General features: G+C 39.6%; 1 protein-coding gene across 1 annotated transcript in view; it reads right to left on the reverse strand.

Annotated features, from left to right (window-relative positions):
• Dip2c (disco interacting protein 2 homolog C) overlaps positions 1-15786 on the reverse strand; it is a 201761-nt gene that overhangs the window by 140481 nt on the left and 45494 nt on the right. Inside the window, exon 4 of the mRNA XM_048812597.1 lies at positions 5084-5209. Within this exon, the coding sequence (XP_048668554.1) occupies positions 5084-5156 (73 nt within the window). The 5' untranslated portion in view covers positions 5157-5209. The remainder of the gene's footprint in view (positions 1-5083; positions 5210-15786) is intronic.

Raw genomic sequence — 15786 nt, forward strand, 5'->3', positions numbered from 1 at the left:
GTGGTTGCTATTTGTGGCAGCACAGAAGCCCCTCACTCTCAACCCCCCTCTCAACACTGCCAGGTCCACCTCACCTCACACAACTGTTCAACAACAATATGCTTTAAACACCCTGAAGAAGTGATTCCACCTTACAGATAATATCTTTTTCCCCCTTAGTAAGAGTTTTTCATTCCAAATAAGTTGACTTTGTTATAAACATTTATTTTGATGTTATAGTATTAGATGAAAGATACTCACCAATTTTCCCTACACAACCCTTTGGAAAGAAATCAGTTTCTTTGCATGCATCCGTCAAGTGCCAAAGATGGAGTCACACTTCCTTAAGAAATTCCGGTGCCTGTGCTACTTTCACGTGTTTCAGAGTGTGATGGTTTTAGCCCTTGGTAGTCCTGAAATGCTCTAAGCTACTTGTTTTAGGCTCACTATGAATATAAGACACTCATGTGCCTCCAAGATTGGGGAACTATTGAAGAAATGGTGTTGAAAGAAGAATGCCCCTTACAAAAATGGACCCACCTCACCTTCACCAACCTGCATGCTCCTGAGGTTTCTGCCCCTTCCTCTGGTGCATGCCATAAACTTTCATCGCCTTACAATTTTATACACAAACTAAATCTATTTACTTTTACAGTATTCATTTCTCATGAAATCTCATTAATTGCTTATTTATTGTGTGAAAACTGGGAAACACAGGTTGAGATCAAACACATCCATGTTTTTCATTGAAATTAATGGCAAAATTTCCATTTAATAGCTTCCTATTTAGCTGTTCTTGCACAAGAATGAATCATTGCAATGTGTGTTACTTAAGCTTCACTGTAGGATTCACACTCAGGATCCTTCCTACCCACTGGTGACTAAGATGACAAGAAGCAAGAAGCCATGTGAACATCTCCACAACATTCAGCAGGAATGATAGCAATGACAACTAATGCCACAACATGGTGTTTAAACACACGATTCTTCACACATGACTCATGAGTCACATGACCTATGCTACCTAGAAATTTTTAAAAAATTGTTGGAAATTTGTTAGAAAAGTGACAATAAGAAAACTCTCTCCTCCTATTCACATATTACTTAGCTTATATAAAAATACAATCTATATAAAATTCATATATTCTACATTTTCATACTCAGCTTTTAAGAAATGCACATATTGGGGTTGCGGCTCAGTGGTAGAGTGCTTGCTTAGCATGTGTGAGGCACTGGATTCGATTCTCAGCATCTCATAAATAAAGGTCCACTGACAACTAAAAAATGTTAAAAAAAAAAAAAAAAAGAAAAAGAAAGAAAAAAGAAAAGAAAAAGCAATGTATCCTTATCCCCATACTGAAAATGGCCATTTCCCCAGGAAGCCTTTCAGGCCCCTTTCCAGCCAATCTTTCACTCCTCAATATTCCCAACCTTTTCACTAAGAAACTGTGGAATAACGTTTTCCATGCTATGTACACAAAAATTCTCCACAAAGTATTAGCAAATGAAAAAAGCAACACATAAAACAGAAAAAACACGACTAAGTGGTGACTAGAACTGAACATTACCAACAGGAATTAAGGTGGGCTTAACATTGAAAAGTGAATGTTACACAGCACATAAAAACAGAAAAGCCATATCTGAAGGCAGAAAAGGTGTCTGATAAAATCTATCACCAACTGAAGATCAAGTTTCTCAACCAACTAAGAATACAAGGAAATTTCCTCAATGCATCACATGACATTTATGAAGAACCCACAGCTAACATTGTATTTAAAGGTAGAAGATGAAATGCACTTTCCTGGAGACCAAGAACAAGCCAAGGACGGCCCTCTTATCACTTCTGTTTAACATTATCTGGAAGATTCTAGCTAATGAAATAACAAATAATCAAGACATCCAAACTAGGAAGGAAGAACTATCTTTTTCACAGATGACCTGATCCCTGTATGTAGAAAATGGCAAGAAATCCAGCAAAATTTTCCCAAACAGAAAATGAGTATCAGGGCTGGGGTTGTGGCTCAGTGGACGAGAGCTTGTCTAGCAAGTGTGAGGCAGTGGGTTGGATCCTCAGCACCACATAAAAATAAAGGTATTGTGTCCACCTACAACTAAAAAAAATTTTTTTTAAATCAAGTTTATCAGGATCATAGGATATAAGAGACAAAATACACAAATACTAACTGAACAATTGTAAAATTTCATTTGCAACAACATTAGAAAACAAATACTGAGCAAACATCTAACAAAAATGTATAAGACTTATTATGCACCAGAAACTATGAAACATCACCAAGAGAAATAAGACCCAAATAAATGGAAATTTAGGGCTGGGATTGTAGCTCAGTGGCAGAGTGCTTGCCTAGCTCATGTGAGGCACTGGGTTCAATCCTTAGCACCACACAAAAATTAATAAAATAAATGGAAATTTAATATGCAGATACTCATGTCATGGATTGGAAAACTCAATCATGTCCAGGAAGCAATTCTCCAATAGATCCACAAGTCCAAGGCAATCCTTAATAAAAATCCCAGAAGGCTTTGTTTGTTTTGTTTGATAGAAACTGAGTGCTTATTCTAAAGTTTATTTAAAAACATGAAGACCTAAAATAGCTAACATAATTTTGAAAAAGGAAAAGTAAAATGACGGACTTCACTACCTGATTTTAAAACTTTTAAAAAGTTGCATTAAGTAAGACAGTGATATTGATTGCTGAAGGATAGGCATATGTCTATTATCAGGGGAACAAAACTGAATTCAGAAATAAAGTCTCACGTTTATGGCCAATTTTTGATAAAGGATCAGAAACAACAAGAAATAGTCTCTTCAAATGCTGCAGGGTCAGCTGTTCAATTCACTAAGACCAAAATGTCCTCCTAAAAGACAACATCAACAACCAAAAAAGAAATGCAGATCCTTACATCATAGTACACAAAAATTAACTCAAAACAAATCACAGACCTATATGAAAGGCCTGAAACTATAAAACTTCGAGAGCTTCCAAAAATACAATCCACGAAATACAAACTGATGAATTGGACTTCATAAAAATAAACTCTCGTTTTTCAAAATACTTTCCTTTTCCGTGGCTAACACAACAAGTCTCCACTAACACACACTAGCTTATAAAACACATTTATTATATTACAGTTCGGCAAGTCAAAGCCTAAAATCAAGGTTTCGACAGAAGTGTGTTCCTTCTAGAGGCTTCAGGGGGAAATCTAAGCATTCCATCTCAACATGTTTAAATTCAACATCTAGAGAGTCCCTTTTGTGGTGTCAGGTAACATACCCAGGGACTAGGATAAAAAGTCTTTGGTGGAGAAGGCACACTATGCCGTCTACTACCAGACACCATTAAGAAATGAAGAGAAACCAGAGTTTGCAAATTGTACACATGTAAAAACGAATTATATTGTTTATATGAAGAACTAAAAACCTAGCAAGCTGATAATCCCATCATATTTAATTTTAACAGGCAAAAATCTGAACAGATATTTCAATGAATGTTTTCAAATAATTACTAAGCACATTAGAAGAGTCTTATTATCCTTAGTTGTCAATGAAATGAAAATTAAAACCAAAGACATACTCTTTCCACTACATGCTCTAGAATGGCTATTGTAAAAATAGAGACAATGTCAACCACTGGTGATGGAGCACCTGGAATGCTCATGTGCTGGTGGGAATGCAAAATGGTGCAGCCACTTTGGAATCAATGGGGCAGATCTGTCAAACCTAAACAAAAACATTTAATGAAACAATAATTCCACTCCAGGAATACACTCAAAATACATAAAATGTATGTAAACTGTGTAGTCCATAACACTGTATCGTTAACACAAAGCAGACGAACACAGACATGAAAAGCATTGGGACCAAAATCACAAAAACAGATCAGAAAGTAGGTTCAATCCTTTATTTTTCTCACAGACACCAGAATAATTTGTTTCATTTTGGTTTTTGAAGATCGTAAGATAAAGTTTCTAATTATTTGGGGTAGAATAAAACAGAGAACTTGGGTAGTTACATAGAATTTGGGATAAAATAAAAGCAGTATTACATAACCACCATAGTTTGCATATGGTTCAAGTTTGTCCTCCAAAGGTTAATGTGTTGGAAGATAGCACTCAGTTTGTCAGGAGGTGGTGGAACCTTGAAGTTGGTCCTAGTGCAAGGTTCATTAGGTTGTGTTATATCCCCCAGAGGAACCAACAGAGCTCAGAGGATCCTTAGTTCCTGAGACATTAAGTAGTTATAAAGAGAGCAAGGCTGGCCCTGACTCCCTCTGGCTTCCCATCTCTCTATGTGCTCTCTCCCTCTTGAACCTGCCATATGCCATCTGCTATACTGCAACAAAGCCAAAGGCTCAAACTAGAGCCAAGCACGTGAAGGGGCCATGCTCTTGAACTTCCAGAACTGTGAGCTAAAGTACCCAGCCTCGGGTATTTTACAGCAACAGAAACCAAATTAATGGAATAGCAGAAACAGGTTATTACCTACAGCCATTTCAATTAGGGGTTATCAGGCTTGTGGACTGGATCTGGCCCAGTGCCTTTGTAAATAAAGTTTTATTGATACACTACACCCATCAACTGACATTCTGTTAATGGATGCTTTCACACTACTATGGCACCTATCACAGAAACCTTTTGGCCTACAGAAGCTAAGATACTATGTGGCACTTCACAAAGTTTGATGACACTCAATTCAGGTAACTACCTATAATTGTCCAATGTTCTTCATTTCTTCAATAATACAACAGAGCATATTTAGGACACTTTGAGAATATGTATGTACCAATCTAAGCTGAAGAAAAATATGAATTCTATTAGAACTCTACAGGTACCAATTCTTTTCTTTTCCATATGAAGAATCAAATGGATACAATTTATAAGACTTTAAAGTACATATTAAAGAGTCTATGAAAAGTCCAGAAGACCTTTCTAAAGTAACTCAAACTGCTTTTGGACTTCTGTTTCATAAACTCCTGAATTATAGCACCATTTATTGGAAGCCAAAAAGACAGGGTGAAGGAAAAAAACAGTCAGTTCTTAGATACTCTCAATGCTTTTAAGCAGCAGGGAGAAACTCGTTACTCACCTGGAGGAGTGTAGGCATCCATCGAGGTCTGTACAACCAGGGACCTGCGTTTGGAAGGCATAGGCACCGCCATCTTCCTTTCTTTGTGTTTCGCAAGAGCTGCCTGAACAGCTTCTGTGTGAACGTCTGAAACCAAGATAAAGTCAATCACTGCACTGTTAAGCCCAAGATCCTGAAGGCCAGTGCCTTCCTCCTTTCCAAGGCATAGTCTCATCTTACTGAGGTTCACCCATAGGAAGGGAAGGAAAGCAGTTAGACCTACCAGCCTGAAAGCCTCAATAGAAAGTTTTTAAAATTCAGACTTTAATTGTACATTTTATTATCATAGAATTGGCATAAATGATTAAACATTGGCTATAAAATGTTCTATGAATTTTCTTAAGGATATTTCTTTGGATATTCAAATTTCTTTGGATATTTCTCTAGGTCATGTGTTGGAGCCTTATAATTCATACCAATGTATTGTTGAGGGACGTACATACAGGTTGCAGCTTGTTAGTAATAGAGCCTACACTTACTGAGCACGCCCTCAGTGATGGGCCAGGCACTGTATTAGACATTTCATGGATATTAACCCATTTTATCAATTCACCATGTATTTATTGAATGACTATTCTGAGGTAGAGTCCCAAAGGGTTGAAAATCCAATGGTGATGTGACAGATGTAGGCAATATGTCTCATGCAGCACCGTGACAAAGATAACAATCAGGGTGGAGAATTAATATATGTAACAAATATGCCAAGTGGCTACTTTTACTCTGAAGAGTGGGGACAGAGGAGAGCTCCCACCTGAAGAAACCCGCCCCCCCCCTTTTTAAATGAAATTGGACTGAAAATGAATAGCCCTTAGCTGTCAACATGAGCGTCTTTCCCAAGGCACTGGAGAAAACTACCAAAGTGGAGTTGATTGAGGTCAGGCTTGGGGAAGATGTCTGGAACCAGCTGTGTTGAGTGTAGGTCCCCGAGATGTCACTGGAAAGGTTGGAGCATAATGGTGTTTAAACTGAGCATGAGTGTGGTCCTGGCTGGGGTTGAGGGAAGGAGGATGCAGGCATTATGGCCCATGGCCACGGCCAAAATCTGAGGCTATTCAAGTAAAGTAGGGAAAGCATGGGAGGCAGGCATGAACCTACTTCCATTTTGGTGGAACCATTCCTGTGGCTGTGGAGAAGACTGAAGGGGATGCTCTGAGACCAGTTGGAAGTCACTGTCCACATAATGAAGACAACCCTCAGGGTATTCTAAGCAGTTCTGAGTAGGTGGTACCCTGATTATTCTCATTTCATAAACAAGCAGTCAGAGGTGCTCTATGAGTCAGAAATCTCCCAGTTATGAAACAGGTGAGTGGCAGGGCTAGGAATCCACTCCAGGTGTGAATACCTCTAGGGCCTCCAACACCATTATGCTCTAACCCTTCCAGTGACATCTCAGGGAACTACAGACAACACAGCTCCTTCCAGACATCTTCCCCAAGCCCAACCTCAGTCAACCCAGTTCTCTGCCAGAGGACTGGTTTCCATTTTGGTGTGGCTGGGCCAGGAAAGTCTAAGAGTCAGGTTCAGCCTCCAGCTCTTTCTGTAAAGAGTGGCTCTGGGGGCACAGCCACACTGCTTGTCCCCGTACAGTCCACAGGTGCTTTCACACCGTAGAAGCAGAGACCACAATTACGCCCAGAGCTGAAAGCATTTGCTATCTGGCCCCTCACAAGAAACCCATGGCTCCCCGGGTTTGAAAGCACTCTGCATGCCCTACACAACTAAACCATCATGTTGTCTTATCCCGTTTAGCTTGTGTGTGCACTAGTCTTTTCACCTCAAGGAGACTCATAGTCCTTTAAGACAGAAACCTAGTTTTTCTGATCACTGCTTTCCTAAGTTTCTGATCAAAGACTAGTAACTGAATGACATGGACCTGTGGGCTCAAAACTGAAAGCTGATCCAACGTGAGAAAATATTAGTTTTTCACGAATCAAACACTGTCAATTTTACACGTTCTCCTTTTTAAACTAATAATTTCAAACTTAGAGAAAATCTACAAGAATAAAGAATTCCCTTTGAAGCTTTCACCCAGCTTCACCCGGTTTCCGCATGTCACCCCACTGCTTTCTCCGGCCCTCTCCACCCTCTCCAGGCATTGTTCTCTGAACCACTGCTACTAAGCCATGCAGTTCCTAAAAACAAAGAAATCCCCTTATGTTACACAAACTTTCCTCAAAATCTCGAAATTTAACAATCTACTTCTATCATCTAATCCAAAGCCCACATTCAGTTAGTGTCAATTACCCCAGTAATCGATGGTTACTTGGTCTTCCCAGTTTATGATCTAACCCAGGATGAGATGGACTGCATTTGTCACATTATCCCTCCTCAATCTAAGTTTCTCAAATTTTCTAGAAATTAGAAATTTTGAATAGTACAGGTCAGTTGTTTTGTGGCCCATCCTTCAATATGGTACTTGGTTTTTGTGGCCCATCCTTCAATATGGTACTTGGTTTATCTTCTTTCCAATGTCCTTGTAATCAGATTTGGATGATGCATCTCATCAGGGACATGGCAGACAACTGTCCTCTACAGGCGACAAGCTTTGATTACTGGTAAAGGTGGTGACTATCAAGTTCTTCCAGGGTACAGATGCTACTTTTCCACTGCAATTAAGAAGTAATTTGGGAGGAGATACTTGGACACCATGAAATTTTTAAATAATCTTTGGTTTAACTTCTCTACCTCCCTGGATAGAGGCAAGAGGATACTTAAGCAAAACAAAACTGACCGCAACTTGAAGAAATGTTTACATGCTTCTTGCTGCACAAATTTGTCTTTAGGCACTCCTACTTTCAGGGCTTCCTCAAAAGGCTTGGTATGCACTTATATATCATAAATAATGCTATTACCAAACTATGATACTTTTCTACTCCAAATCTTTCAAGATCCATGAGAGGTGAAAGCTGAGCAATGCATAAACTAATGCAGTAACTAGGCAAATTCTTTTAAAACAGACAAGTGTATACTCTATTTTTACCATAAACAGTACCACAATAAACATTGAAATAATCTATAAATAGCACCCTAAAGATTCTATCAGACTCTATATTGAATAATAACGTTAAGGAAAAATGACAGAATAACCCATCCACAAACGGCATTCTAGGGTCTGATCCCCGCAGACCCACAGGCAGCAAAATAGCCAATTAAGACGAGGCGAAGATGTGGGTAACTGCCCCAGAGCTGAAGATCAGCCTCTTGAGTGTGCAGTATAATTATGGCTCCAACCTTCACTGGCAGAGCTGAATGTTTAATTCAGCATTTACCTCCATGTGCTAAGCTGATGTAGGGCTTAACAATCCCAGTTCAACCCAAAATATCCATGCCAAATAAGAACGTTAGCCTACTAACGCTTTAAACGTGATTAGATGACAGAATAATCTCTGTGAAAGATGTTTTGAAACATGATCACTGGCGGGGGAAGGAGCCCAACCCCGGCATCTGGTGACACTTCTGATCCTTCCAAGCTTTGCTTCTTCCTCCTTTCGCTCTCCTTAAATCCAGTCCCAACTTGCAAGAAAACAGAATTGTTACTAGTGAAGCTTCAACAAAGTCCAGCTTATAAGATGCAGGTCTAACAGCCAGAGAGCTGATCCTAAGGAGGAGTCCAGGGCAGAGGAAGACATGCCACAGTGCAAAGGGACACCTGAGGTCTCTTTCCTGCAGGCGCTAACACCAGTGGATGACGGGAAGGCCCCAGCCAGTTGGAGTGCCCAGGACGCAGGGAAGGAGTAGTATGGGACAAGCAACAAATGAGGTTGGGTATTAAAGAAAAAGTTTACGATTTGTTGTTCCAAAACCAGATGAATCCTAAAAGAGCTCCTAAGATCAAGAACTCTCCAGAAAGCACAGCAAAATGGATGAATAGGTTGCTATAAATCTTCCCTTTGTTTTCATAAAATGAGTCTATGAATGAAATTCAGCAGCTGTGATGCATCAGAAACCCATTAAAGGACTTAATTAGTGTCCCACATAATCTTAATTATAAATGTTCTGTACAGGTTTTTCCCATCCAAATCAATTACCAACCAGATGAGAGGCCGAGAAAGGAGAAGGGAGGAACAGAATTCACTTGCGAGCAGCAGCCTAGCCACATAATGGGGGCCGATTGCAGGGTCCACCGTGTCCATGAGACGTTTGCAAGATTTGTGGGCACACTAGAGGTGCAGTGTTGTGTACCCCTGTGCCTGTCTGAAACACAAACCTAAAAAGAACTTGCCTCAAGGAAATAATCTGGCTCCAGAGCTGTACATTTAGTCTCCTAAACAGACTTATTTTCTAGTATTTCTAAGCATCAACGCAGGCGAATAACAGTGGATGAAGATGTTTCAGCCTGTGAATAGGCTAGGATGAGGAGCTTACACTCCCATGGAAATGGGAAATGATTTTCATTCAGGATCCCAGGGTGGCGTTAATATATTACCAAAGCAGAGAAAAGCAGCAAACATGCACCCCAGGAAACAGGACAGGAATAAGGGAAGTGGGCAGAATGGCTGGACCAAGGACTGTCAGGAGACCTTAGCAAGGGTGAGGGCCCAAGGGCCTGGAGATGAAGCCTTTGGCAATGTGGTGCTATAGTGCTCTGGGATGATGTGCTGCCCTCCGGGGGCAAGGAGGAGTCTCTGGGGAGCATCCTGCAAAGCTGTGCGGGTACCTGCTGGCTGCCATATGGTATAGGGCCTAGACTGGCTGGGCACACAGCAGGCCCAAGTGAAGCTGCAGCTCCTGAAACACCTCCATCAATAGCTGAAAACAACATGTAAAGCGCTCAGATCCACAGCTTCCAGAGAAGGCAGTGAAGGATGAACTTGGAGCTGAGAGGCAATCGATTTGAGGTAGCTCACTTGGTGATACGAAGTGAATCCTCCTTGTCTGTCCATCTTTGCTCTACCAGTTTATGGTTTACTCAGGTTGGGCCTTTAATTCTAGTAAACCAAAAGCATTATTCTATGAAGAGAAATGATTTAAGATGAGCTTCATGCAGCACTAAATAAGCAGATCACTATCATCTTTAAATAATTTGTTGAGAACTAATGTTTATAGCATTAGACAAATTGTGCTAATAGGTATTTTCTAAGCAGAATTTTTAAAAAATCCTGAAAAATGGCAATAAACCACTTAGTATGTCATACCAAAAAAAAAATGACTTTTTTTTTTCCAGGAGAATATAAAAGCTTAATACCACAGCCCAAGCATTAAGCAGCCACTCCTTGAATGTCTCCATTTTCTGCAAACACCTGTTCCTAAAATAATCACTGCAGGCATCTAGTTTAGAAATTCAGTCTTCCCTCTGCCAACTAGGTTCAAAGAGGAATCTTACCCCATTCTTTGACTTTGAAAATTTTACCACCTACTGCCCCTCGAAGACATATTTGAAGTTTTTTCTCTCCCTTTATTTCCAAGATCTGAGATTCTGCATTACTGATAGGAAACTAAGATTGGGCATTGGTGTGTCCATCTTTCTAGGAAGCAACGGGCTACTGGACTGTCTCGCTGTGGAAGCAGAATCCTGGCTCTGCCAACCCACATCAACACTAAGGTTTTAGTTCTTCTAAGCCACACTTTCCTAGTTTGCAAAACAGGAGCATTTAGAGTTGGTGCAATAATTACATGAGATGAAGGGCACAGGCAACCTGCTGGGTACCTGTCACACAGCAGGCACTCAGTACTGGTAGTTGCCCTCATTAATATTTTGAGGCAATGGCTTTTAATGAGTATGCAAAACTGAAGAATCCCAAAGGGGTTAGACTGTTGACTGATTCCATGTTTTCTTCACACACTCGCTGTGAATTCTTAGAACGGTACTATCCTGGAACAATACAACCTGCGGTCACTCAGGTAACCTGACACAGGTGTTCCTGAAGAGCCACAGACAATAGGCCATGAGAAGAACTAGGAAGAGGAGCCAGTCAATAAGACCCAGTCATGGCAGCCTCTGCTGTAGTGCCCTGAAGGCAAGCAACCACCCACCCACCTGGTGTTCCTCCCTCTTCAGGTTTTAACTCATCAGAAATCTAAATAAGGTCAATGAACAAATACAAGTTGTTAGAAACCCCACCTTTCCTTTTGCACTTCTACTTTTAAAACAGGATGCAGCTTGTTTCACTCTGCAAGAAACTAGTATTCCAAAATATGAGTACTGGAGTATTTGAGACAAAAACAATTTAGAAGACCTTTGACCTTGGAGAAAAAGGTGTGGTCTAAACCACTGCCCCTTATACTGGCTGCCACTATTGCTATTATAAATAGTCCAGAATATGACATATACTCGAGTCAAAAGTTGATACCTCTCTCCATAAGTTATAGTCACTATCCATTTCCAGAAGCTGTTGAGTTCACGACTCTATATAGGTAATAAGTATTAGAACACATATCTAGACAAAACAGGTGGCAAATTTCACAGTTAATTAAAGAAGAGATGGTTTCTCCAATGAAGGAACTTAGTTTCCTTATAGTAAAGCATTTAAGCCAGCAAGTTATAGAGCCAGAGCACATGGGTTCAAATTCCAGATCCTCTATGTGACCTTGGGCAAGTTACTTAATCTCTCTGAGCCTCAGTTCTCTTAGGTGTAAATTAGGAAATAAAAGTACTTTACCTAGGGGAAGCTATGAGGATTAAATGAGTTAATGCATTGAAGAGTTTAAAGGAAGATCCTGGCAGGTGGTAATTTAAACACTGCACTTGTTAGACCTGAATGTACTAATTAATGTAACTCAAGTCCAAGAGAATGTTTAGAAAAAAAAAAAAATAGACGCCTCCCCTCCCCTGAGGCCAGTCGTTCACTGATCTTTTCGCTGTCTGGACCTTCTCAGGTCGGCTTCCTTCTGTCACTAATATGAACTTGGGTCTCCTCCGGACCCTCTTACTGGGTAACAGCTCAGTTCCTGTTACCACTATTGTTCAACTGTTGGAATAAACCACTTTATCCATTTACCTATTAAATGACATCTTGGTTGCCACCAATTTCAGAAAAATTAATGTGCCCATGTTTTCAATTCCTTTGAGTGGCCAGGAGCACGATTACTGGATGTGGTAAAAGGGTTTGGTTTTATAAGAAACTGACCACCTGTCCTCCCCTAAGCACCCACTCCATTCTGCACTCCTACCAGAAAACTGAGGGTCCCCAGCATTTGTGTCAGCTTCTGTCATGTTAATGGCGTCTTGTAATATTAATCTGCATTTCCCTGAGGAGACAAAGAGCATCTTTTCCTGTGTTTACTTGCCATCTCTACTTCTGTAGGAAAGAATCTGCTCACAACTTTAATCCACTTTTTGATTTCTGATTCTTTTGTTTTGGTGTTTGGTACTAAAGGAATTTGGAATTGAAAACCCAATACCATTTACATTAGTTCCTTGCTAACACATACAAAAGCAAAAATTTGTTTCTTCTAATAAATGCAGAATAATTTTTTATCCTGTCTTTTCTTGATTCTTTTCTACATAAATTCAGTTCACAGATGACAGGATTGTTTATCTTTTTGTTCTTACTGTATTAGCTAGGACATCCTAAAGAATGGACGACAGTGATGAGCGGTAACCACCTTTCCTTGCTCCTGATCTTAGAGGGAAACCATGTAGCTTCTCAACACTACGGTGCTAGCTGTGGGATTTTTGTAGATGCTCAAATTGAGGAAGTTCACTTCTACTCCTAGTTTGCTGAGGGTGTTCCTAGAAATGGGTCTTAGCTGTAGAGAAAGGATTTAACAAAATCTATCGACATGATCATGTAATTTTTCTGGTCTGTTGATATGAATTCCATTGATTTACAAATACTAAACCAGTCTTGCATTTGTGAAATAAATCCCACTTAGTGGTGTGTAGATATTTCTATACACTGTTTTATTCATTCTTCCAATACGTGGAGGGTTTCTGACATTATGAGAAGCGTTGGTCTGTTTTCTGTCCAGTTTTGACGTTAGGGCAATAGTTGACTTGCAGAATTAACTAGAAGCTATTCCTTTTCTTCTGTTTTCTTAAGGGGATCATAGAACAGTGGCAAAAGCCTGCCTCAAGCCCATCCGAGTCTGGGCTTTCCATCTGGGAAGGCTGTTTACTCAGTTTAATGAAGTCCTTTCATACAATCTAGTTTTCCCCGTTATGAGCTTTGGCACATTGTGTCTTTCAAAGAACCGCTCCTTTTCACCTAGGCTTGTCATACTTGTGGGCAGAGTTGTACCGTTTATTGTGTTTTTAGGGTATATGGAATCAAGAGCAGTGTCCAATATTTCACTGATGGGATTAGTTAATTTGTATCTTTCCCCCCCTGAGTTAACTAGAAGCTTATCAATACTATTGAGCTTTCAAAATGAAAACTTAAAAAGAAGCCAAGATTTCGTTATTTTTGATCTAACTGTTGCAGTAATTTGAATTATGTCTTTCTTTCTGGATACTTTAGATATGATTCGCTCTTTCTAGTTCCCTCAGGCCAAAGGTTAGATCATCATCAATTTGGGCTTTTCTTTTCTAATGACAGTATTCAATGCTACACACTCCTAAGACTGTTTTTGCTCCATTCCACAATTTTTGACCATTTGCATTTTCACTTTTAGTTCAAAATGCTTTTCAACTTTTAGAAGTACTTCTTTGATCTCTGTATTACTTCAAAGTGTATTGTTGGATCTGACTGTTGCGGCTTTCCATCTGTGTTTCTATTACTAATTTCAAGATTAATTCCCTGGTGGTCTGAGAATATACTGTGTGATGTTTTTATGACAGAATCTTATCTTCATGAACGTTCTATGAGAGCTTAAGAATGCATATTCTGCTGTTGATGAAGGACTCTGTATGCCAATTACAGCTAGTTGATTGATGGTGCTGCTGTTCCAGCCATCTATGTCCCGATTTCTCCTGCTGGATTTGACAATTTCTGATACAGGGATGTGGAAATCGCCCATGCTAACAAGCCTGTCTTATGTTTTATGGGTTGCCTTATGTACTTTGTTGGTGGGTACACACACACATATTTTTCTTAGAAAAATGACCCCTTTATTATGATTTGCTGCTCTTTATCTGAGAACTTTTCCTTGTTCTGAAGTCAGTTAGCTACTTTGTTTTTGTTTTTTTTTTTGTATTACAACTTTTTTTTTTTTTTTTTAATTTTCAGTTAGCTACTTTGATCAGTGTTACCATGATAACTTTATCACTGTGCTTCCATCTATGACTAAATACTAAGAGATTTCTTTAGGCAACATAGTTCAGTTTTAATTCAGTCTTTTTAATCCACTGAAAATCTTAAGTGTTTAGACCATTGAATTTTAAGCCGATTGGCCTTTGAACCAATGTTTTTATAACTGTTACTGTTTATCATTTTTGCCATAGATTTTTTTTTGCCTTCCCCTCCATCTCTTTTTAGTTTTAATTGAGCACTTTATATGATCCCATTTTTCTCCTCTTACCACATAATTCACTTTAAACATTTAGCGGTGGCTTGTAAATTGGCAATGTGTGTTTGTATTAATCCAAGTCCACTTCCAAATCATACAATACCAGCTCATGACTGGCGTGAGCACTTGACAAGGGCACTCCCAATTCTTCATCCTGTCCCTTGTAACACGGCTGCCTTCTGTTACCCCACCATGCTATAGTCACACAATATATTGCTTTTACTGCTAGTCCAAACAGTATTAGGTCAATTATGAATAATAATGAGCAGAGATTTCCTCCCCATTTACCCTTCCCTAATGCTCCTTCCGCAGAACTGCATTTCCAGCCTATCCACACCATGTCTACTGAGGGTCCACTGGTATGTGTTCTGACACGGCGTTTCCTTCTGCTTACATTACCCATCTGCAATTTTGAGACAATGATTTGCCCTATGGCCTTAATTCTTTGGTGGATCAGGGACTGTTGTCGTGGGGCTAGTAAAGCAGAACAGAATTTCAGATTTCATTTTAACTGATTTAGATTTAACAGGTCCCACGTGGGTTCTAGCAACAAGAGGGGACAGCTAGTGTCCCACTGGTGGGGCCTCACAACAGCATTGGGGATATTAAGCTGACTGTATATCTAATTCAGCTTCACTGTGTGAATTCTCCTCTTCCAGCCCATCGTATTTAATGTAAATAATGATTTCTATCACAAATAAAAACATCCTCAGAGCAGGAGTCTCATCATAGTAAATACAAGTTGATGACAAAGTTAAACCTTTGGATATACTATAGCTCTTTGACAGCTCTTTGACAGCAAGGACAGGGTCTTCTGAATTTGCGTCTTACCTACAGTGCACAGAATGCTAGGCTGTATTAAAATTATTAATACATTTGTTGAATGAATGATTACAAGCACCTTATCACCTAAAAAAAAAAAACCAAAAACCTAAGGCATGGGTGGGTTAAGATGCATAAGTTTATACTTCATATTCTCTTAACTTTAAAAAGAGACACACACAAAAAAAATCTCATGACAATGATTCTTAAACTCCTTGACCCAAAGAACATGTTGAACCTCTAAACATTGTGGTAAACCTTCAAAACTTTTGCTAATGTGATTAACAATATGTGTGGAGCTGGGGATGTGGCTCAAGCAGTAGCACGCTCGCCTGGCATGCGTGGGGTGCTGGGTTCAATCCTCTGTACCACATAAAGATGTTGTGTCCACCGAAAACTAAAATATATTAAAAAAAAAAAAAAAAAACCCAGTATGTGTGTTTCAGGGGCGGGGG

Source organism: Marmota marmota, unplaced genomic scaffold (genome assembly GCF_001458135.2).
Source record: "Marmota marmota marmota unplaced genomic scaffold, marMar, whole genome shotgun sequence".
NCBI lineage: Eukaryota > Metazoa > Chordata > Mammalia > Rodentia > Sciuridae > Marmota > Marmota marmota.